Source organism: Balaenoptera physalus (assembly GCF_965194825.1).
Source record: "Balaenoptera physalus genome assembly, chromosome: 2".
Taxonomy (NCBI): Eukaryota; Metazoa; Chordata; class Mammalia; order Artiodactyla; family Balaenopteridae; genus Balaenoptera; species Balaenoptera physalus.
Window position 1 is genome coordinate 73,720,792 of NC_138883.1, and position 23,883 is coordinate 73,744,674.

Genomic DNA, 23,883 nt, shown 5'->3' on the forward strand with positions numbered 1-23,883 from the left:
AGGAGGAGGGGGAGGATGGTGTGGCTAAAGCAAGGAGAGCAAGGGACAGAGTGGAGAAGGTGAAGCTGAGAGATGCAGGGCAGAGCCTTGTGGGGCCCCATAGGCCACTTTAAGCCTTTGGAAGGTTTAAGGAATTGGAGGTGACATGATCACGTTGTGTGTTTTGAACAGATTATTCTGCCTGTGGTGTCAAGTAATGGATTGGAGCGGGGCTGGAGTGGATGCAGAGACACAGATTGGAAGACAGTTGTGATATTTTATGCTAGAGATGGTGATTTGGGCCAGAGTAGTGGTGCTGGAGACAGAGGTGGAAAACTTGGAGAAATATCTAGGAGGGAAAATTCACAGGGCTTGGGGAAGGATGGGATGCGGCTGGGTGGAGGGTGGAAAGGAGCAGTAAAGCTGAACACCAGGTTTCTGGCTCATGGAACAGGACAGATAGGTGGTCCCATCCACTGATACAGGGACTAGTGTCCTTCACCAGAGAAAGGAAACTGTGAGGGAAGGTGAGGCTCAGAGACACCCTTTGTATAGCTCTCTTCTACCTGGAAATTTTCCTTTGGGTGATCTTTGGAGGATCTGGGCTTTGGTTTGAATGAAACTGTTCTCTTACCCCAGGATTCTTCAAGCATAATCTCCAGACCACTTGCATTAAAATCATCTGAGATGTTTATTAAGAATTCAGATTTCTGGGCCCCAGAATAAACCTCATGAATCAGAATCCCTGGAGCAGAGGCCAAGAAGTCTGTATTTTAATAATCTCACTAAGGGGTTTGACTCCTATGCACGCTAATTATTAAGGACAATGACCTTCCATTTTTCTTCTTTCTTTACTTTTTCCATGCTCTCCTTGCCTCCACCCTTCTTGGGCCAGGAGTAGCCACGAGTTCCCAATGTTCTAAGAGCCGACCTCTAGTCTTCTTGATCCTTTGAGTTTGAGGAGGTTTGCAAGACAAGGGGCTCCTGGGGCAGGACACAGAGGACTAACAAAGGAGCTGCTCATGTTAGCCATGAACACATGAACCGGAAACTGCATGAGGCACTAGTGACATAACATGTATGAGAAAGAAGCAAGTCCTTCTCTCAAGGGGCTCCCAACAGTGGGGATGACAGACAAGAAAACATTCAAAATACAGTAAATGCATACGTAGTATTTACTAGGAGCCAGGCACTGTTCTAAGTGCTTTATATTTACTAATTCATTTAATCCTTACAACAACATTGCAAAATAGATTCTGCATGACAATGGTGGTGATAAAAAGATGTACCGGGGGACTTCCCTGGCAGTCCAGTGGTTAAGAATCTGCACTTCCACTGCAGGGGGCACGGGTTCAATCCCTGGTCAGGAAATGAAGATCCCACACGCCACGCAGTTTGGAAAAAAAAAAAAAAAGATGTACAGGATGATGCTGAGGAGGCTGGGAAGAGAGCTATGAGGGGTTTCATGGAGGTAGTTATCAGATGAGCCACAAAAGATGAAAAAAAGTCAAGTCCAAGAGGCAAGAAGGACAGAGGAATCATCCAGTATGTGCAAGGCACAAAATATGAGACAACACAGTATATTTGGAAAATGCAATCAGTTTGAAGAGGAGGCATGATAAGTGCAAAGTGGCAAGGAATGTTGATGAAGAGGTAAACTTAGCCAGATCATTAAAAATCCTTTTGCCATATTTTGGAATTTGGACTTTCTTTTGAAAGTAAGAGAGAGCTTTCAGTTAGGGATGATATGATCAGTTTTGCATTTCACCAGGTTTATGATGAAAGCAACATGGAAAAGAAATTAGGAGTTGGGCTGGAGGTAGGGAGACTAGAGTCTTCTCAATGTGAGAGACAGGGAACCTGAAATAAGATACAGTCAGTGAGAATGAAAAAAAAGGGGGGTGGGTTTAAAAGTTCTGTAGGAAGTAGAATTGATTAGACTTGGTGAGGGATTAGATTTGGAGAAGAGAGAGGACAGAGTTAAGGGTGATGGTCTTGTTTTCTGACTCATGGGTAAAGAAAGGTGCCATGCACAGAAATACAGAGGCCAGGATAAAGAGCAGAATTTAAAATAGAAGATAACTTCCAGTTTTCAGTCTGGCGTGTAAGGAGCTTAGAAGTTCTCACTCCTGTCCTTACAAGAAGAAGGATGAACAGAGAATCAAAGACCAAGGGAAAACCTTGAACAAAACTTGAGGGGTAGAAGGGGGGACATCTTACCTATAGAGGAGCAGGGATAAGAATTACTTCGAGGCAGAAGGGGAACTTCCCTAGTGGCGCAGTGGCTAAGACTCCACACTCCCAGTGCAGGGGCCCCAGGTTTGATCCCTGGTCAGGGAACTAGATCCCACATGCATGCTGCAACTAGGAGTTCACATGCCACAACTAAGGAGCCCGCCTGCCGCAACTAAGACCTGGAGCAACCAAATAAATATATAAATAAATAAATATTTTAAAAAAGAATTACATCGGACTTCTCTTTAGAAACGATGCAAGATGAGAGTGCAGTGAAATGTTTAAAGTGTTGAAGGAAAAAAAGCCTACCAACCTAGGCTTTTGTATCCAGCAAAATTATCTCTCAAAAGTGAAGGAGTAATACTGTCTCAAACAAAAATTGAGGGAGTTTGTAGCCAGGAGACCTGACTTGCAAGATATGCTAAAAGAAATTCTTCAGAAAGAAGGAAAGTGACATAGGTCAGAAACTCAGATCTACATAAAGGCAGAACTTTACGGAAAGAATAAATTAAGGTAAAAGTAAAAAGGAAGACAACTAGAATTTCGTAGATGTCCGATTTGGGTACTTTGGAACTTCCAGCTAGATGTCCCAAGGGCAGTCGAATGTGTGGCTCACCTCAGAAGACTGATCTTGAGTGGAGACAGGGAGGGATATGGGAGCCATTATCTCTAAGAAAGGAGATGGCCCAAGGAAAGGGTAGTTTCACTAAATCCCTGTAAGGTAGTCAGAGCAGGTAATTAATTCAGTCAACAAAAAATATACACTGTGTGCCAAGGTTCTGTCCCTGGCAATGGAAATAAGGAGAGACACCAGGAAGGGTGACAAGGAGAAAGACAAGTAAAACGGTCAACTATATTAGGCGGCTGACTGGAGTAAGCGCACAACAGAAATTCGAAAAAGGAAATCTATTTTATTTATTTTAGAACTACACGATTAAAAAAAAAAGATATCAAACACAGAAAAGCACAAAAATTTCCTGCAGTCTCACCATCTAGAAAAAAACCAGATTAACAATCTGATGTATCTTTTCAAACTGTGAATTTTATTTTTTAAAGGCGGGCGTCCTCTCCCATTCTGTAAAAAAAAGAATTGAACTCTTACTGCAAGCGGCGCGCCGCCCGGGGAAGGCTTTGCAGGCGCTGGTTTGGGCGCTGGGATTTAAGGAATCGTATTTGAGAGGGTGAAGACGATGGAGAGGGAAAGTGGCATAAGCCTCGCTTTACAGACTAGAAAGTCAAGACCTCAAAGAACGAGGGGCCTTCTCTGTAGGCTCCGCGAAGAAATGCAGGAGCCGGAGGCGGGGCCCAGGTCCCCGGTCCCCGCCGCCCAGCAGCCGTCGGAAGTGCAGGGCAGCGGGGGGCGGGGACCGGCAGCGGCGCCGGATCTGCCGGGGCGCGGCCTTATGACGCAACGTCTCGTCTCCCCTGTCTGGCGACCCATTGGTTCTCCACTACCACCCTTCTCCCGGGTAGGGAGACTGGTCGCGGAGCCGGAAGCGAAGTAGCCTTTGGGTTCGAGACAGCGGCGGCGTTTAAAGCAGAACGACCTGTTGCCAGTGGAGCTGGCCAGCTTCTCCATTCAGGCTCCAGCCCGAGTTGGAGAAAAACCCCGGAATTTCGGTGGCCCATGGGAGGGCGCAGTCTCGGATCGAGAACTATCCGGCACAGACCGAAATAGCCGAGCCTGTGAGGGCCACCGGAAACCCCGCCTCTAGGAGGAGTCGGGAAGCCTTGCCAGAGGTAGGAACCCAAAGGGACGGCTCCTGGGGTGGGTCCCGCCGGCCATGGCCACGCCCCCCGGGGCCGGTCCCGCCGCTCTTCGCTTCGCAGCCGCTGCCTGCTGGCAAGTCGTGCGCGGACGCTGCGTGGAGCATTTTCCGCGAGTATTGGAGTTTCTGCGATCCCTGCGCGCTGCTGCCCCCGGCTTGGTTCGCTACCGGCACCATGAACGCCTGTGTATGGGCCTAAAGGCCAAGGTATTGGAGTCAGTAGGACCCGGTAGAGGGGAAAGGGACGGGATGCGAGGACCTGTCCTGGGCCGACTGCTTGGGGGTGGAACCGGTTGGAAAAGGGCAGCTTGCCCGGACGTGGGGATTCTGAGCTCAGTACCCTTCACAGCTGGTGGTGGAGATGATCCTGCAGGGCCGACCTTGGGCCCAGGTTCTGAATGCCCTGCATCGCCACTTCCCAGAGTCTGGACCTGCAGTGCGGGACCCCAAAGCCGTGAGTCGTCCCTAGAGCAAGCCCTATCCCCAGTTAACACTTGGTGCAACAAAGTTGCTCCTCCTCCCGGTCACTGGATTCTGGTGCCCCTAACTTATTTGCCTTCCTTACCCTCAACAGACAAAGCAGGATCTGAGAAAGATCTCAGAGGCTCGGGAAACCTTTTGCCAGCAGGTGAAGCAGCTGGCAGAAGCCCCTGTTGATTTGGCTTCGAAGCTACAGGTGGGACTAGCTGCTTTGGAAGCTATGGTGTAGCTGTTCTCTCTAGTCCTCTTCTGACCTGCTTCTTTTCCTCCTGCAGGAACTTGAACAAGAGTATGGGGAACTTTTTCTGGCTGCCATGGAAAAGCTGTTTTTTGAATACCTGTGTCAGCTGGAAAAAGCACTGCCTACACTGCAGGCACAGCAGGTTTTGCTAGGGCAAAACCCATAAGGGCAGAATGCTGGGGTGGGGGGTAGGGGGTGGAGTTGTATCAAGGCCTGTGGTCTTCATGCCTCTCTCCCTGCCCACAGCTTCAGGATGTGCTGAGTTGGATGCAGCCTGGAGTTTCTATCACTTCTTCTTTTGTCTTGAGCCAATATGGTGTGGACATGGGGTGGCCACTTCCAGGTACCAGGACCATCTAGAACTAAGAATTTGGGGGTGGAGTGTTTAGCTTGCGACCTTTTGAGGCAGCCTATTGGAAGGGTTACATGGGCCTGAGGCGTAAGAAACCAGACTGAGTCGATGTGTTACTATATTGCCTTTTTAAGGAGATGTGTTCTCTTTCTCAGAGTGCTTTGCTGCTGATTCAATGAACATGACAGAGCCTATGGAGCAGAGTCCTCCCCAGCAACCAAGACCAGCGCTCCACGACCCTCTGCCAAAAGCCCGGCCTGACCCACACCTTCCTCGGGGTCCAGCCTCAAGGAAGCACCCGGAACCTTTGACTGGCCACCACTTCAATCTGGCCCCTCTAGGCCGGCGAAGAATCCAGTCCCGGTGGGCATCCACTAGCAAAGGCCATAAGGAGCGCCCCACAGTCATGCTGTTCCCCTTTAGGAATCTGGGTTCACCAACGCAGGTCATATCTAAGCCTGGGAACAGGGAAGAACATGGGACACACACATTAGATCCAGCAGGTGCTGTGGGCACCAGAGCAGCCTCGACTGGCAAGTCTAGGAGTCCGTCCAAGACCCTGGGAGGAAGGGCTCTGAAGGAGAACCCAATTGACTTGTCTGCCTCAGAGCAAAAGGAGTGAGTAGAACAGTTGCTTCTCCCTACTAGCAGCACATGCCCCGCCTGCTTTCCTTTCACCCTGTCTTGCTTGCTCCCACCCTAGGAACTGCTTGGATTGCCCCATGGAACCCCTGAGATTGTCATTATCGCCTCCTAGGGCCAGGAAGTCAGGTAGGTATCCTGAGTCAGGACCACATCAGACAGCCTCCTCTCTTGGGGACTCTTGAGGTCCTGTGTTCACTGAGAAGAGTACTTGGACTCTGGTTTCCTCCCTGCAGTGCGTCCTCCATCTCTGTGCAGCTCTGACATTACTATAGGGGACCTGGTTTTGGACTCCGACGAGGAAGAAAATGGCCAGAGGGAAGGAAGGGTGAGTAGGAAGAAATGGAAAGCTGGGGAAGGGGATGGGCGGGCAGAACAAGACAGAAAGCCATATGATGCAGGATATGGAGGGCTCAGGGCATGTTTCAATGATGATAGGATCTCCCTGCTCCCTTCTCTGCAGGACTCTCTGGAAAACTATCAGAAGACAAAGTTTGACACCCTGATCCCCACCTTCTGTGAATACCTCCCCCCTTCTGGCCCCAGTGGTGTGTCTGTCCCTGTTCCTAACCATACAGACAGTTCTACACTGCTGTGATTAGACTGGAATGCCCACGGCACTCTGCCTGTCTCCTTCCTCCTCAGCTCTCATGCAGTTTAGGGGGAATAAAGTGGAAGTCCAGGCTTGGGTTGCCTGACTACATTGCTAAAGTTACTTTGTAATATTTAATAATTAAAATTTGGATTTGTTAAAACACTGTCTTCGTTCGAGGGAGGGGAATTAAGGCTTCTATAAGGTCAGTGTAGGTCATTCCTTAGAAACAGAACCGGTCTCTCCAGGGCTGGAAGGGATCCCTTTGCCATTTTACTTCCATTGGAAAGTGTTGTTCAAACATGCCCAAAAGGGTTACCAGGGCTGAGAGCCTGGAAGAGAAATTTCCTTTTGCTATTCTGAAAATACTGTGTGTGGTCTGATGCCAGAATATACTTGTAAATTCTCACGCTGCCAGGTTACCTGAGGGTGGTGGCACTAGAATGGAGATGCTTCATGGGAAGGGCACTCACTGTCCTTGACTCCACTGGGTCAGTGCCAACTCCTCCACTTGCCCTGCAGCAGCACCCAGATGCCAGCCTTGTGCAGAAATCCCCAGAATCTCAGTCATTGGGATCTCTCTTTATTGAGGTATTTAAAATACATAAACACTTCTGAGCTTTGTAGATATTCAAAGATCTATTTAATGAATCTGATTAACAAAACATCATTCTAAAAGCCTACCTCTTCCAGACCAAGGCCATATAAAACACTTATGTATGAATCAGCATCTTTTCCTTTTAATAATCTTCAGGCTTCTGGGACCCCAGGTTCCCATTTGATTATCTTAACTTTATTTTCTCAGCCTGCCTTCCTTGCTTCCTCCCCAGTGAGTGCCCTGGGCATTTTGTATGTGCAGATAAAGTACAGAATACTGCAGGAGCCCTCAGGAGAGAGAGGATAGGAAATGACCAAGTAATAGCCCTAGTAGCTGGGATGGGAGAGGGGCCCACTGTGGAGCCCTGTGGTGGGTGCTGGCGCCCTGGGAGGGCAGAACTGCTCAGGTCTAGCTCTTGTCACTGAAGATCGGATTCACCTGCTGGGTGACACGGATGAAGGTAGTTCTCCGGCTCAGCTCCTTCAGCTTAGCTGCTCCCACGTAGGTACAGGTGGAGCGGATGCCTCCAAGAATGTCTCGGATGGTATGTTCCACATCCCCTTTAAAGGGCACCTCCACTGTCTTTCCCTCTGAGGCCCTTAGAAGAGGAAAAGCTTTCTTACCTTTTCTCTCTGGATTCCTTAAGCCCAATGACTCTTCCCCAGTCTCTAGCATTTAGTCCCTGCTCATCACTTTTCTTCCAAGTTCTGCCACCACCTTACTTGGAAAGTCACGCTTTCCAAGAACCCTCAGCTTCTGGCCTCCACACCTACCTGTACTCAGCCACACCCCCGGCATACTTCTTCATGGCCATTTCAGAACTCATGCCATAGAAGAGCTTGTACTTCTTGCCATCCCTCTCGATGAGCTCACCACCTGACTCGCTGTGCCCAGCCAGCATGCCGCCCAGCATCACGAAGTCAGCCCCTGCCCCTGCCAGCACCAACGAGAGGGGAAAGAGATGGATCTGGCCCAGGTGCCCACATGGTCACCCTCAGAAGCAACGCACACCAAATTCTCAGGCCTGCCAGTGATTCCAGCATCTTCCTGGTTTTGTTTCCCTAGCTGGCCCACAACCCAGTGCACAGGCCTACTCTGCCCTGGCTTCTATTCCTCAGTGGACTTGCCAAGAATTTAAAATAGAGCCTCTGGAGATGCCCTGCCTGGCCTCTGCTCTCTCCTTTTTGCTGCTTTCGCCATTTTCTGGTCACCTCTTTTTACTCTGCCCAGCTGAACAAGACTCAACTTCAGGTGTCCCAAGAGCAAAGCTCTCCAACTTCAGTGTGAACAAGGATCACCTAGGAAGCTGGGAAAGTGCAGATCTGTAGCCCCACTCCCCAGAGCCAGATGCCATGGGTCCAGGGTGGGGCTCGGCATCTGCACTGTCCCGCAGTCCAGGGGATGATGCAGATGGCCCTGGCCCACACTAGGAGTCCACATCAGAGTCTCAGGATTTCCCCTGCTGGTTTGCCCCAGATGACACCACAGGCTTCTGGGTCACTAGTCATATTATAAAAGAACCTGAACAGCTTTCTTAGACTTCCCTAGCCTGATCCTAGACCCTCAGAGGTGACTCATCCTCTTCTACAGGATCCTCCTCCTGTGCCCTCCTTACCGAAAGCCTTGGCCACATCCCCGGGACAGTTGCAGCCTCCGTCCTGCAAAGTAAGGAGCACTATGAAGAGAGAGCATGGATGCCCCAAGCCCTCTAGGAGGTCCCAGTGGCCCACCTCAAAGCTGACAGGAACCCAGGAGTCCTGATTCACCTCTACCAGAGCCTCCAGACCTGCCAGAGAACCCAGATGTCTGGCAGCCTCACACCCTACCCTGCCCTTGGCCTTACAGAAATGATGTGGCCTTTGAGGCCATGGGCAGCATCTGCGCACTCCATCACTGCGCTCAGCTGTGGATACCCCACTCCGGTCTTCTTCCGGGTGGTACACACAGAGCCTGAGAAGAACGTGACAAGGATGAGAGGAAAGTTCTCCACAGGTGTCTGCCACTGAAGCAGTGGCCAGTGGCCCCCAGTGAACCAGCTTACCTGGTCCAATTCCCACTTTGATGATGTCAGCCCCAGAGAGAATCAGCTCTTCCACCATCTCTCCTGTTACCACATTCCCTGCCTGGGACAGAACCATCAAAACAGAGCATTCTTAGGGTCAGAAAAAGAGGCGATTGCATGCTTCCAGCATTATTACAAAGAAGAGTACCTCGGTTCCCTCTATCTGGGCCCTCTGAGGGCTTTTAGACCAGTCACTTCAAAGGACCCTGCTTTCCAAGCTGAGGTAAGGGGGTGAGTGGCCAGTGTCACTGTTGTACTGGGGTAAAGCGGGGGTCCAACTGGAACAAGCTCACATCTGATTTACAGTAGATTTATCTCCCCCTCCCCTCCAAAAGACTCAAACACATCCTTTGCTTAAGCTGTTATGTCATGAAACCTCTCTGGCTTCCGGGAAACGGGGAGGACATGGTACTGTCGGCTAAATACCCATCTACACAATTGTATTTGCTTTTGATGGACAGAACAGAGAGACCCCTCAATGCTGCGAAGAAAGTAAGGCCTTGTCATCACTCCCCTGAGCTTGTAAAAAAAAATAAAATAAAACATCATTTCATGCAACCCCTTCAATATGACTGTAGTAATCTGTCCATACCTTTGGGCAGGTGTGTATGTACCAGAGGTATGTACGATGCAGAAATGTTCCACTGTGGTTTAGTGAGTGATGTCGGGCACTGGGTTTACAAAGACTAGGTATCAAGGTTTGCAGAAGACGGCACTGGCCAGTACACAAACATTTAAAGCATGGAACCATGGATAATCATCCAGTGACATGATTAAGCGGACTAGGAAATGCAGCAGAGGAGAAAGGAACTGGTGTAACGACATGGTGTGGCGGGAAAGAGTGGAGGAAGGAGAGGAATGGACCCACTACAGGGTAATAGAGACATACCATGATGGTGTGTTCAGGGAAGCGCTTCCGCACATCCTTTACAAATTCAACCAAGTGTTCAGAGTAGCCATTGGCCACGTCCAGGCATATATATTTCACCTGGGGAATAGCGTCCAGGATCTGTTCCAGCTGCTCGAAGTCAGCAGAGCCTGTGCCTGAGCTGGCAGCCAGATGCTGTGAGAAACAGGGCCATTAGCATGTAAGAAACGACCTGGTTGGTTAGCCAACAGGGGTGGGGAGGTAAGGGTTGGTCCCCAGGAAGCCAAACAAAGATTCCTGGAAGACTGGGCTAAGGAATGGATCAGGGGAGGACCAGTGTTACCTCAAGACAGTCAGGATTCCGGCTAGCAAACTCTTTCCACTGCTCGAGGCTGTAGTGTTTATGGACAGCAGTGAAGAGGGAGAACTGGGAGAAGAAAGAGCCATCAAAAAAGGAGGGAACTTCGTTAGAGTCTCTTTTTCTAAAAATAGACCTTTATATTATCCTATCTGAGGGACAAAAGGACTGAAGTCTGGAAAGAGCAACTTGAAGAAGTCAGTGGTTGAGCTCGAACCTCAGTTCCACCATTATTCTCTCTACAAATGCAGTCGGGCTTTTCCCCATAAGCTAGTACTTGCCCAACACTCCCACCAAAGTACTAAGTCACCTGGATTGGATTTCACCTGCCAGCATGTACAGTGCTTCTGAGTTAAAAGGTGACAAGGACAAGCTGTTGGTGCAGTGGGACAAGCAGTAGACAAAGAACCATGAAGAGGCTGGACGGAGCCAGTGTCTGCCTGCGCTGACTCAGCCCCTCCTCCCATGATAACCTAGTATGGAGCTAACCTACTTTCGGTATCTTCTGGTCCATTTACCAGCAGTAATTCAGTGAGCCTAAATGCTCACAAAATCACAAGAGGTAAGGCCTTAAGGTTAACAGTCAATAAAGCGCTACCCTTTCTCCATCTCCGCTAAAGTAAAGGACGAATTTTCTTGAGACATGGACCAACCTGAAAAGTCTATCTCATTCAGTCTATTTCAGTCAACCAAGTTCAAGGATATAATGACTCATCAGACTTGTATTTCCTAGCTCAACAAATTGCAAACAACATCCCAATACTTTGAGAAAGGCATTCAAAGGCCACTTGTGAATGCTGGTGTTTGTGATTTAAAAGTGCAGACATGCAAATAGACAAGACAGCACAAATCTTGCAACAGACGAGAGACCCAAGGGAGTCAAGCATCAGCCAGCAGTAAGGAAGTGCAAATGCTATAATACTCAGAGATCATCATCAACACTACCTAGCTAACGCTGGTACTGAACTGTGCTTTCTCAGCAACACTCTGCCATCAACATGCTAATAGACAAAAATCACTCTAGGAGGTCAGCAGACCTTGGAGATATACTGGTATGGGGTGGCATGATGAGCATATCCAATTACATAGCAAGCTAGAGATCTAGAAAAAGATCCTTGCTTGCATCCAACCTTTTAATTATTACTGAGACTTGGTTGTATCTCTAAAATCTGATTTCTTCAGCACTCAGCAGTAATGAAAAGCCAGTCTCAACATAAAGCATCAAGACAGTCCCGGCAAGGTCCATACATTATAGGACATTTGTTAACACTGAAGTCAGATTCACCATTCCTTAACTCTGCTGGACAGGCCCGGTGGACAACGGGCAACAGTGGGATTCCTCAGCAGTTGGTAAACGGCAATAGTAATACAGTACTAAAGCTGCATAACTATGAACCTCAGAGAAATGACAGCAGACATTCCACAAAGACTTACAGCAATCAAAAATAGAGAAAGGGAGATGAAGTCCTTAAGGCTGACAGAGCCACAAGCAGCAGCAGAATCCATCAACCAGGGCTACCTGGATTAACCAGAAGAGTGCATATGTCCTCAGGATGCCCAGACTATCTACCTTCTCAGCTACAAATATAGAGGCAGGTAATATTACTGAAAGGAGCAGCAGCTTCCATTTTGAAAATGAGCAATAACCTGTATATAAGAAAAACACATTCCATTTTGGGCACATCCCAGAAACACCCAGGAACCTAGGACTTAAAGAAGAGGAAGATTAAAAAAAAAAAAAAAAAACAGGCATGAAAGAAAATAAACTTCTTCTCTCTAGGATCTTCTAGTTAGGAATTTTTGAATGCTCAAACTATATCTAGTTCCTGGACTAAAACAGTGAATGCTGATTATCATAATAGTGTAAAGAGGGATGCAGGTGATTTGGAGAGGGTGATCTGGGTGGTGGGAAAAGTTGGCAGGATGTATAAACTGCTGGGCAGGAGAAAAGGGAAAGTTCTGTTAAAATGGGGGCAAAATTTAGCTTTGAATCTCATTAACTCAGATGGCCCTTTAAAGTTATCAGATAAAGGGGCCTTAGTACTACTGCAGAAAACAGAAATTGAGCATCCTGACCGGTAACTGCCAGAGTTGACCTGCGATGGGGGTGGGGATGCAGATACCTCTGCAGTCAGCCCACAGAACTGGACACCATGAGGAAGGGGTATGAGGGAAGTCCTACCTTACAGAGAACCTGGGCCATCTCAAAGGTGCCTACGGTATCCATATTGGCTGCAATGATGGGGATCCCAGTGTACATCTGCTTTGAGTTCCGAAATGAAAAGGATCTTGTGAGATCCACCTGCAGATATGAACAGGAAACTAAGCATTTCATTTATCCAAAAAACAAGTATTGCAGGAGGGCAAAAGCCAGGAATCTTTCCCAGTCCTGGCCCTCCAGGAGCTTGGGATCAAGAAAGAGCAACTAGAGAAGCAGGCTCACCTCACTTCGAGACTTAAGGGTACTGCGTTTGGGCCTCAACAGGACATCCTTGAAGTCCAGTTTGACGTCGTTGTCGATGTGAGGCATGGCAGGCACCTCAGGGTAGCAGCGAATCTGAGGGCTGGAAGGTAGGAAAAGTCAGGAGGCGGTAGCTGAGCCAATTTTCCCTTAGAACTTAATGTTCTGTTAGGGCTGGCGGCAGGGCTCATCTCTCTCCTCGCTTAAATTGTGGAAGGTCAGGGCATTGATCGAGGCGTAGTCCCTGAAGACCGTCACCTCAGACCCGTGTGGTTCCACTTACTCTCGGTGTCTTCAACCCAGGTACTATTTGTTGGGGAGAAGAACTGGGATGGAGTCGTGAGTGACCCTAAACGGTGCGTTCCTTACCCCACTACTCTTCTTTCTCCCGCCCCTGCGAAGAGCAGTTTGGGATAAGAGGCAGATCTGGGAGTGAGAAGGAGTGGTGGGATCCCATAACCAGCTTCCGGAATAGGGGTACTCACTTCCTGTCGCCGTGGCCAGGTGGCAGTTTACCGAAGCTCCTCTTGATTAGCTACTAGCCTCGCGCAGCCCCGCTGAGCCTTGTGGGCAGCGCTAACAGGTTCAGCTAATTGCCGGAGAGAACGAGTAACTGAGGAATTCCAGCTTCGGTGCTGGAGGCCTTCTGGGTAACAGAGTTCACACACTGAGGATGCCGTTGGATCTGAGGGGCAGGGGACTACAACTCCCAGGGAGGGACGCGCGGAGCTGCCCCCTGGCGTGATGGGAGGAGTAGTTCGTTCCGCCCCCGCTTTATACTAGCCCCGGCTCGCTGGGGACTCAGAATTGCAGAGGCATCATCTCTGCTGTAACTAGGCGGGCCGCCTCCTTTTCTTTTTTTTTTTTTTTTTACGACGCCACAGAAACGAAACCCGAAGGCATTCCTGAGCCTTTCCGGAACCCCTTGGAAAGAAGGGGGGGGGAGCGAGGTGGGGGGAGGGGGGGTGGAGCCAGGCAGTGACCCGGAAGCAGAAGTGACTCCCACAGGCTGAGTGCTGGGGAGCTGCATCGGCGATCGCAGCGGTAGAAGCAGCAATTTATCTGTGTGCAGCCCCAAACTGGGAAGAAGATGCTAATTAAAGTGAAGGTGGGAGCACCTCCAGCCTTGCCAAGACGCAGTGGTACTGGGCTGGCCGCTGTGCCTTAAGGGAGAAGCCGGGAAGGAAAACCACGCCTTTCCCGAGCGTGGAGGGGGCTGACAGCCTCGGGGCTGCGCGCGAGGGGTGATGGGATGTAGGGGGGCTGGTGCCCAAAAGGGCTTCGAGAGGAGGGGCTGGCCCAGCCAGACGACCCCGGGGTCTGTGCTGTGCCTGCTTTCATTCCGGGACCGTTCCTTGACCCAGAAGGAGGCCGCCTTTGTCCGGGGTCTCGCTGTGTTCGAACCCCCGCGGTCATAGAGAAGGCCTAGCAGCATCTTGGCTCCCCTTTCTCTCGGATTCTGGGAATAAGCTCTGTTCTCCGTCGTCCAAGCCCAAGTTACCTGCTTCTCCCAGCGCCTAACGTAGGCTACTCCGAGTACAGCACAAAAACGTTAGCCTAGGGAACCGGGGCCTCCCAGGAACTAGACTGTGAGCTTTTGCTAGTTGTCGCCAAGGTGTAGTATCTCAGCCGGCCTTCAGAAAACAAAGCTGGGTGCGTGTTCAGTTAGCACGTGCCTTTCTGAGCCAGCATCCTGGACCAGCCTCACTTCCTTGACTGAGGCAGTTTAGTTATCAGTGCCCTAGTTCCTGGTACTAGCAGTGTTTCTTTCATCTTCATCCCGCCTCCCGTGGTTCTTCACCAATTTCCAACCCTCATTAGTCCTATCTGCTATTTCCTCCTTTGTGCCTTAAGAGGGAGGGACAAAAACTAACAATTGATGCAGTGCAACGTTAGTTTAACTTTTTTTTTTTTAAACTGCCAAGGAAGTCTATCGTTATTTCATCAGCTCCTTAGTGTATTTATCATGCATAATAGGCATTAACCTCTTCAGTCCTTCTGAACCACCATCTTAGCTGAGGATTGAGGCCAAGCAGCGTGTTAAAGGTCATTGTTTTTCAAATTTTGAGTAATGACCTATAAAACAGTCACTAGTGGTAAAATCAGTTTAATAAGTCCGTGGGTCACAAGCAACAAGAAAAAGAAAAAAATAGAAATATCAGGGTATACTTCTGGGTAAGAGGATTGTTTGTGAAATTTTGGGTTTTATTTTGTATGTATATTACATGCATGGATGTGATATTCGTTCATATGTATTTCTTAGTGTGGGTCACTGTCCAAAAAGTCTTGAGAAACATTAGCAAGTGAATGCTTATGTCATTTCAATACATATGGATTCTCAGGTTCTCTTAGTCCTCCCTTAGTCCAAAGAAGAGGTTATTACTATACTTTTGTTCAATGTTTTGTAAACCTTTTTTTAAATCTCAACCTACACAAAAAAATTTTATCTCATGGTCCCATACAAACACAAAATAACTGTGTGTGATATGCTCTGGTATTTTGAATTATATTCCAAGTTGATTTCATAACCCACTGATGGGTTGAGACCTGCAGTTTAAGAAAATACTGTATTCTAGATGGGCTTCTCAACTTAAAAATGTGTAAGAATCACCTGGGGATCTTGTTAAAATGCTGATTCTAATTCAGTGGTCTGGGATGGAACCCGAGATTCTGCATTTCTAACATTCTGCATTTCTGCTTGTCTGGGGAGTATGCAAGGTTCTACTTTCTTTGAATCCATTTTTATTTAGTACTTCTCTAAAATTGTCAGGCTCCTTTCCCAAAACACTTTCCTTTCCACCTTCAAATAGGTTTCTCTGTCCATCTTTCTCTTTCTTTTTTGTATGTTAAATACATTTTTGTATGTTAAATAAATAAAGCAATTAGTTAGCTGTGAATTACTATACAAATGATAGGTTTTTTAGCAGGGTTCCTTTGTGAATTATTTATTCTTCCACTGTCGTTCTCCATGTAGGTAACTTATTCCATATCTTTCTTTGCAATCTTTTACAACTAAATCCCTTGTCGACTGAAGGAAAAACACAAAACATAAGAGCTGTAAGTTCAGTTTTATTTGGGGACTTACTGAGGACCTTAGCCCAGGAGACAGCCTCTTAGATAGCTCTGAGGAACTGCTCCAAAGGTAAGTGGGGGAGGTCAGCATGTATGTGATTTTGGCAAAGGGTAATCAAGCACACATCTCGGTAGAAGGTTGCTGCTAGTCAAGAGGAACAGACATCCTAGTTAATGGTTTTAGTGCTTTTCTAAGTATGGGAAGATGTAAGAATTTGGGTTCATAAAATTTTCTCCTGAAAATATCTAACTATCTAAAGGCCTGTTCTATTAATTTTCCCAGAGCACATTCCTGATGTGCCTCATTCCCGGTCTCCACCTTGAACTCCTTTCAGGCTGGGTTGAAGGTCAGTGACTGCGGTGGCTAATGACTTAATTCTTGTAGAACCAGGAGGCAAGTGACATCCTTTAGTTGGCACACTCGTGATTTAAAACTTCTCTTGATACCTCATCTCTGTGTTTCTAAAATTAAATACATCATTTTCTGTCTTAAGCCATCTTCCCAATACTCATCTCATATATTGATCGCATCAATCTACCAGTTACCTGGAACCCAGTTCTTTAAAATCATTGTTCTCTTATAGAACCTAATTTTTCTTTTGATACATCTTTCTGTTGATTTTCTTTCCATTCCCATTACCCTTGTTCTCGTCTGGGGTCTCATTAACTTATATCTTTATTTCTCTGTGATACCTCCAGAGAAATACCTCTTGTTGGGATACCTCCAACAAGATTTTCCTACTGCCATTCCCCTCTAAAGTTTAGAGTCTAGGGACTTCCCTGGTGGTCCAATGGTTAAGACTTCACCTTCCAGTGTAGGGGGTGTGGGTTCGATCCCAAAACATAAAACAGAAACAATATTGTAACAAATTCAATAAAGACTTTAAAAAATGGTCCACATCAAAAAATTCTTTAAAAAAAATAAAGTATATGTATTTTTAAAAAATAATAATAAAGTTTAGAGTCTATACCAAAATATGGTGTACAAAATCATAGTGTACAGGTCTTCTTTAACCTTCTTTTTCATCATATTATTCCCTAACCTCAGATCCTGCATTGATTCCTCTTAGCAAATTACTTTGGGCACCTGTCTTTACTATCTAAGCCCTAGTTTTCTCATTTATGCTTTTTTAAACATAAAATAAAACACAAAGCTCTTAAGGGTTAAGTTCAAGGAGTTTTTAACAACAGTATACCCCCATGTAGCCACAGATCTAGAACATTTTCACCCCTGCCCTCTGAAAGTTCCATAGGTTAGTTTTGCTTGTTTTAGAATTTCATATAATGGAATTATAGAATATATAATTTTTGTGTCTGGCTTCTTTCACTCAGCATTATGTCTGTTGTTGTGTCTGTAGGTCTGTCTCATTACTCAGTAATACTACATTAGATGAGTATATCACAATTTGTTTATCCGTTCTCCTGTTGATGGACGTTTGGGTTATTTCCAGTTTCTGGCTATTATGAAGAAGGCTTGTAATAGCCAGAAATGATGATATGAACATTGTCTTTTTGTGGACTTATGTTTTCATTTCCTTTGGATAAATACCTAGGAATGGAATTACTGGGTCATGTATAACTTTAAAAGATGCTGCCAAACAGTTCTCCAAAATATGGCACCATTTTACATCCCTACCTGCAGTGAGTGAGCATTCCAGCTGCTCTGCACCCATCTTTATTATAGCTATTTTAGTGGGTGTGAAATGGTATCTCAGTCAGGTTTAAATTAATCACTGTTGATTTTCCCTCACCACAGCACTTTGTCACTGCCCCTTGTATTTTGGACGATAACATTCAGTATGGCATTTCTTGTATATTGGTTTGTTCTATTAATTGTATGTCTCAGTGTCTCTTGGTTGTAAATCTTCACTTGAAAAAGATTGTTGGCAAGGGCTGGGTCACTTAATTTCTTTTATATCCCCTACAGTGCTTATAGCAGAATGTCAGCCTTAGGTTCATCATAGACTAGTTGAATAGCATTGAATGTATTCCCAGGTCACAATGACCAGATTTGAGGGAAGAAATCCAGTATGACATGGTCTTTTAAAATATCTTTTAAAATTGAAATCAAGAATATCTTTTAACATTGTTCAGTTTTAAATGATTTTAATTATGACAATTTCAAACATATACAACAGCAGAGAGAAGGAATAATGCACCCTATACAAAGCTTCAAAAACAATCATCTCATGGCCAATCTTATTTTATTTATACTCACCAACTTTCCTTACCTTATGTTTTAAGGAGCAAGTCCCAGATAGCGTAGCGTATATTATTTGTATATATTTCGGTATTTATCTGTAAAAAAGAACTTTTTTTTACTAACATAACCATAATTATTACACCTAAAAAATCAACAGTGATTTCACACTATCATTGTCTCATTTGTTTTTTACAATTTGTTTGAATCTGGATCCAACTAAGATTCATACATTGTAGTTGGTTGATAAGTATTTTAGGCCTCTTTAAACCTGTAATTCCCCATTTCCCCCATTTTTTTTCTTGTTGAATAATCTAGGTGGTTGGTCCCATAGAGTTTCCTATAGTTTGGATTTTGCTGATTACCTCCCATGCTGTCTTTTAATATATTCCTCTTTCCTCTGTATTTCCTGTCAATTGGTAATAAGATCTAGAGGCTTGATTAGTCCTTTTTGTCTGTTCATGTGTGAGAATAATTCATAGGTGGTATTGTGACACATACTTCTGTCAGGTTGTTTTGCTTTCTGCGATGTTCGTCATTGCCTAGATCCATTATTTCATTGGAGGTTACAAAATGGGGATATTCTGATTTTATTGTTCTTCCTACATTAGCTGGGATGCTTGAGCAGTGTCCGGTACAGTGGCCATTAGCCCACGTGCACTGTTGACCACTGGAAATGTGGCTAGTGAGACTGAGGAATTCAATTATTTTATTTGTATTTAATTTTAATTAATTTAATATAGGAACTGAAACTTTATTCAGTAGTTGGAAAACCTTTTAACTTGTTTGGAACAAGTTGGGAATGTAAATGTACTTTTTCAACTGTAAATTGTGAAATTTAAATACAGATCAAGTATTTCAGATGATAACTTACCATCTGAATTGAGGTGTGCTGTCAGTATGAAATGCACACAGAATTTTGAAGATTTGGTTAGAAAAAAAGAATGTAAAATATATTAATAATTTGAATATATTGGGTTTCAGAATATTAAAATTAATTTCACCTTTTAAAAATGTGGCTACTAGAATATTTAATACTGTATATGTGGCTTTCACTAAGTTTCTATCTCTAGTGGACAGTGCTGCTTTACAGAATGGTTTCCTTATACTCTCATCAAGGACATTGTTTTAAATTTTTTTCTCATCCCAATGTATTTATGGTATTAAAAAATGGAAAATACAAAAAAGCACAAAGAAAGTAATTTAAATCACCCATAATCTCACAACTCAAAATAAAAGCACTGATGTCTATATCCTTCCAAACTTTTTTGAAAGCATATAAATACATGTATGTGTGTGTTTATTTATTTAGTTACAAAATAAGAATTATACTGTTAGTCAAAACATTGTTTGAGAACTGTGTGATTTTCCCCCTGTGTTTGTACCATAATTTATTTAACCCTCAATTGTGTGATATTTGGATTGTGTTTCTAGTTTTTCAGTTTCAAAAAGTTGCAATTCATTGTCATAGGTATATTTTTGGACAGAGAATTATTTTCCCACAAGTGTTATTGCTGGGACACCATATGCCAGATTGCTCTCTGGATACATTCATAGGCTTCTATAGTCGATCTCAGAAACAAAGGACCAGTGCTAGAGTTTTAGATTTTATAAACCAATAATTTTTTTCAAATGTCATAAAGCCCAAGCATCTGACTCTTGGGAGAGCAGTTCTAGGCTTTCTGTTAGAGTCTTTTGTACTCTTTAAAAATTGTTATTATTAAATCAGAATGAATATTTATTAATATTCATGTGATAAAGGAATATATTTTTATTAGCTATTTTATTAGATAGTACAGATAAAGGGAGAGTTAGCTTTGGTCTCCTCAGTCCTACTCCCCTTCTCAAGGATAATCATAATTTTAGGAGATAGGTATACTTTTAATCCTTTCTTCTATGCATGTATGTATGTATATATTTACATATAGAAAATGATACATAATCATACATTCTCTAGATCTTTCCATGTTAGTGTATAAACTGTTGCATAATAAATGTATCATTCTATGGGTGTACCATAGTTTAATAGCTTTCCTATTAATAGGCATTAGGCTGTTTCTAGTGTTTTTCTTTAATGAAAGGTGTTGCAGTAAACCTCACATGTTCCTCTGAATACGTACTCAAATTTCAAGTTTTTCCTTTAGGTTAGTTATCTAGAAATAGAATTGTCTGGTTAAAGAGTCTTTGCATTTAAAGTATTATGATCCATAAATTGAGATAATTTGTGGACAACATGGAATTGCATACTTTTCATTTTGTCAGGAAGGAGCCTAAAAAAATACCGTATATTGTCACTGTTGTTTCATAAAAGGACATTTTAACACCTGAAAATATTTAGTTTCATGAAAATCTCATTGTTGTCATTATTTTTCTCATTTTACCATAGACTACTGAAAATTTTCAAACAGACCAGCTTGAGTTGGGGTGGAAACTTGAAAATTACTGTTGTAACTTATTCTTTTGCATCCAAACAGGTCAATCCAAAGGAGTTACTCTTGTATTTTTTGAAATATCCTTAGTAGTGAATCATTCTCATGGTTGAGAAATTAGATCCTAAGTACTTTCTTCATACTGGTCTTTGTGAATACCATAAGTAGGAACCATATGCTATTTTGTAAGTCCCCCACAGGAGTGTACATTGGGTCTCAATACTAGATCAGCCAGACTTGGGCAGTACTGAGTACAGAGCTGAAAGCTCAGCTTCTGGGGCCAGAGAGTTTGTGTTTGGATTCATTTTCTCCTTTTGACTTCATAGGCATGCTTTTTAACCTGTCCAAACCCCATTTTCCTCAACTATAAATGGTGATAGTAATAGTACATATCTCATAAGTACTTGCAAGGATTAAATGTATTGACGCATGTAAGACACTCAGCATAGTTTCTAACTCTTGGAAAGTGTTCAGTAAATGTTAGCTGTGATCATAACATGATCATCGGTGTATTTAGCCGTTCCACAAATATTTATTGACTGCCTCTATGTCAAACACTATGCTTTGTGCTTAAATTAGGAAGATTGAACAGTCTCTGTCCTTGAGGGAGCTGGAGTATAAATTGGAGAGTTTGACACTTAAACAACTAGCTGTAATGGCTATTAAAGTGTATTGGGGACAAGTCATCAATCTTAAAGTGTCCCTTGAAGGTTTGCAAAAGAGCGGAAGAGGGCATGGCAACAAGAAAAACAGTAGAAGCAAGGAAAATGCCCCTAAATTATGGATTACTGTAGACTGGTGCAGATGGAGTTTGAAGAGCAAGGATGGATAGGAGATTAGATTGGCTGAAGCACATTTGTAAGTGTACAATGAGGGACTTCCCTGGTGGCGCAGTGGTTAAGAATCCGCCTGCCAATGCAGGGGACACGGGTTCGAGCCCTGGTCTGGGAAGATCCCACATGCCGCAGAACAACGAAGCCCGTGTGCCACAACTACTGAGCCCACGTGCCACAACTACTGAAGCCTGCACACCTAGAGCCCGTGCTCTGCAACAAGAGAAGTCACCGCAATGAGAAGCCCACGCACCGCAACCAAGAGTAGCCCCCACTCGCCGCAACTAGAGAAAGCCCGTGCGCAGCAACGAAGACCCAAGGCAGCCAAAAAATAAATAAATAAATAAAATTAAAAAAAATAAATAAGTGTACAGTGAGTATAATTATTGTGTTTGGATATCAGCAGCCCTTTGCCTATAGAAGAAGTCAAGAAGACCAGAGCTGCAATTTAGGATTTAGGTGGAAGTCTGGAGAAGATACGGGATAATAGAATGTTGAATTCTAGTATTACTTAAAAAGTTGGTCAGGGACTTCCCTGGTGGTGCGGTGGTTAAGACTGCACTCGCAATGCAGGGGACCTGGGTTCAATCCCTGGTGAGGGAACTAGATCCCACATGCATGCTGCAACTAAGGGTTCGCATGCCACAACTAAGGAGCCCTCCTGCCACAACTAAGACCCGGCACAACCAAATAAATAAATAAATATTAAAAAAAAAAAAGTTGGTTAGAGGTGATCTCCAGTGTACTTGAGAATTCTCTGAGTTATCTGAATGTTAATTTCTGGCATTGGTACGTAAGACAAGGTCCTTCTCAAAGGAATACTTTCCTTAGGACAATTCTCATTGCTGTCTTATCAAAAGGAGTTATGGTATTCTCTTGGATTCTAGCGGAATGGGAGGTGAGATGACCTGTGAGATTAAAAGGGTCAAATGGTTTACAGAATCTTCCCCTATCAGAGTTGTTCACAGCCTAAAAATGTCTGAAATCGGGTGTGGTCAAAATTTCTGACACTTCAAATCAGCTTTGAGAATGTGCATTTCTCAGAAGGTAGTAGATAGATCCCCCAAGACTAGGCCAGGATGTTTTACCTAGGAGACAAATTTTATATTGGGCTATAGGATTCATGAGACCCTTGCCTGTTTCAGACGCTGACCGGAAAGGAGATTGAGATTGACATTGAACCCACAGACAAGGTAATGTACGCCCAATACCTCTCCATGCCTATCTCCCTACGTGTACACTTGCTTGGGTATGCTGATGAACTGAGTCCTTCCGCTCTCATACTCTCTGCATAGCTCTTGTTCTTTCCCGTTCCACGGTCCTTCCCCCTGAGCAACCCCTGACTACTTGTACCCCTAAAGGTGGAGCGAATCAAGGAGCGTGTGGAGGAGAAAGAGGGAATCCCCCCACAGCAGCAGCGGCTCATCTACAGTGGTAAACAGATGTAAGTTTGGAATGGGAATGAGGGCGTGGCCATATTATGCGAAGATGAAGATGCAAGTACTGGAGGTGGAGCAGGCCTGCCTCTTTTTTGTTGTCTCAGACCCTTTGGCAATTTGATGAAGGCTATGAACCCCTTCTCAGAATTAGATTTTTGCAGACATAAGATAAAATGCATGGAATTACAAAAGAAACTAATGGGATCGAAATACACTTATCACACTACTAAAGCAAGTTTATGATATATGTACTTCATTAAGATCTAATGATGGATATAATAACTACTATATTTCAAGATACCTACAAACAGTTGTGAAATGATAGGAAAATATCTAATTTTTGTTATTAACAAGTTACCCATATTGCTAATAATACCCCTGTGGGGTTTTTGCCTGTGTTCAAAACTGAAAGAAATATCAAATTTCAGTTAGGGGTTAGTAAAAATATAAAGATGTAATTTTTTTCTCATCTGCATTCATAGATCCCCAGACAGATCCATGAAACCCAGGTTAAGAACCTTGCTCTAGATGGTATTTCTAATACCTTTTTTTCTTTTTTTTTTTGCCTCTTCCTGCAGGAACGATGAGAAGACAGCAGCTGATTACAAGATACTAGGTGGTTCAGTCCTCCACCTGGTACTGGCTCTGAGAGGAGGAGGTGGTCTTAGGCAGTGACGGACCCCCCCCCTCCATTTCACCTCCTTGCCCTGGCGCTCATTATGAGGCATCATGTATCCTCTCACACTGTGGGACACCAGAGCCACTGCCCCCTCTCCTGGATGCCCAGTCTTGTGTGTCTGTTGGTGGGAGACTGTGAGGACCCCGGGATGCAGTGTTCCTGGCCCAAAGGGCCCTTGCTGGCTATTGGGTTTTAGTTTGCAGTCCTGTGTGCTTCCCTCTGTTAATGGCTATGTCCCTGGTTGTCAATAAAATATTTCATGGCCTCCTGGAATCTTTCTTCTATTGCACAAACGTGACTGAAATCAAAATGGGCCAACGCACACTCAGTTACACCAGGCTGAAGGAGCAGGACGGTGTAAGAGAAAGGGCCCTTAGAGGGGCTCTCAGACTCTAAGAGTCCACACTCAGTGGTGTGCTGGAGCCAGCTCTTAACCCGCTCCAGAGCTAATTGTTGGCATCTTTCGTAACCCCGTATTAAGTGACTTCGTGTTGGTAGCTTGAAATTGGCCATGGCAGGAATATTTACAGAAATTGACAAACAATACAAATCAGTCCTTCTCCCCAAACTGCTTGTTACGTATCTGTCAGCATA

At 44.8% G+C, this 23,883-nt stretch overlaps 3 protein-coding genes across 9 annotated transcripts; 2 read left to right on the plus strand and 1 right to left on the minus strand.

Moving 5' to 3' along the window:
• Positions 1-387: 387 nt before the first annotated feature.
• On the plus strand, positions 388-9,517 carry TINF2 (TERF1 interacting nuclear factor 2). Of its 5 annotated transcripts, none has more exons than XM_082449999.1 (9): positions 388-4,190; positions 4,333-4,437; positions 4,558-4,659; positions 4,739-4,846; positions 4,951-5,047; positions 5,212-5,674; positions 5,760-5,827; positions 5,935-6,026; positions 8,437-8,784. In XM_082449999.1, exons 1-9 carry the CDS (start codon positions 3,999-4,001, stop codon positions 8,647-8,649), a joined length of 1,440 nt encoding a protein of 479 aa, XP_082306125.1. In that variant the 5' UTR covers positions 388-3,998; the 3' UTR covers positions 8,650-8,784. The 5 variants fall into 5 exon arrangements, with proteins under 5 accessions (XP_082306125.1, XP_082306128.1, XP_082306129.1 ...); XM_082450002.1 differs by lacking the exon at positions 8,437-8,784 and adding an exon at positions 7,954-8,430 and having other exon boundaries at positions 389-4,190; XM_082450003.1 differs by having other exon boundaries at positions 392-3,954.
• GMPR2 (guanosine monophosphate reductase 2) lies at positions 5,168-13,554 on the minus strand. 3 transcript variants are annotated; one of them, XM_082450007.1, is made up of 11 exons: positions 13,123-13,551; positions 12,620-12,740; positions 12,359-12,478; positions 10,162-10,245; positions 9,840-10,013; positions 8,930-9,011; positions 8,732-8,838; positions 8,504-8,546; positions 7,662-7,821; positions 7,327-7,486; positions 5,168-5,514 (listed from the first exon to the last, which is right to left on the minus strand). In XM_082450007.1, exons 2-11 carry the CDS (start codon positions 12,704-12,706, stop codon positions 5,509-5,511), a joined length of 1,023 nt encoding a protein of 340 aa, XP_082306133.1. In that variant the 5' UTR covers positions 12,707-12,740; positions 13,123-13,551; the 3' UTR covers positions 5,168-5,508. The 3 variants fall into 3 exon arrangements, with proteins under 3 accessions (XP_082306133.1, XP_082306134.1, XP_082306132.1); XM_082450008.1 differs by lacking the exon at positions 5,168-5,514 and having other exon boundaries at positions 6,858-7,486; positions 9,939-10,013; positions 13,123-13,554; XM_082450006.1 differs by lacking the exon at positions 5,168-5,514 and having other exon boundaries at positions 6,858-7,486; positions 13,123-13,552.
• A 52-nt stretch (positions 13,555-13,606) lies between these two features.
• NEDD8 (NEDD8 ubiquitin like modifier) lies at positions 13,607-23,562 on the plus strand. Its single transcript, XM_082449277.1, has 4 exons — positions 13,607-13,745; positions 22,317-22,364; positions 22,533-22,615; positions 23,189-23,562. Exons 1-4 carry the CDS (start codon positions 13,728-13,730, stop codon positions 23,283-23,285), a joined length of 246 nt encoding a protein of 81 aa, XP_082305403.1. The 5' UTR covers positions 13,607-13,727; the 3' UTR covers positions 23,286-23,562.
• The last annotated feature ends 321 nt before the right edge of the window (positions 23,563-23,883 follow it).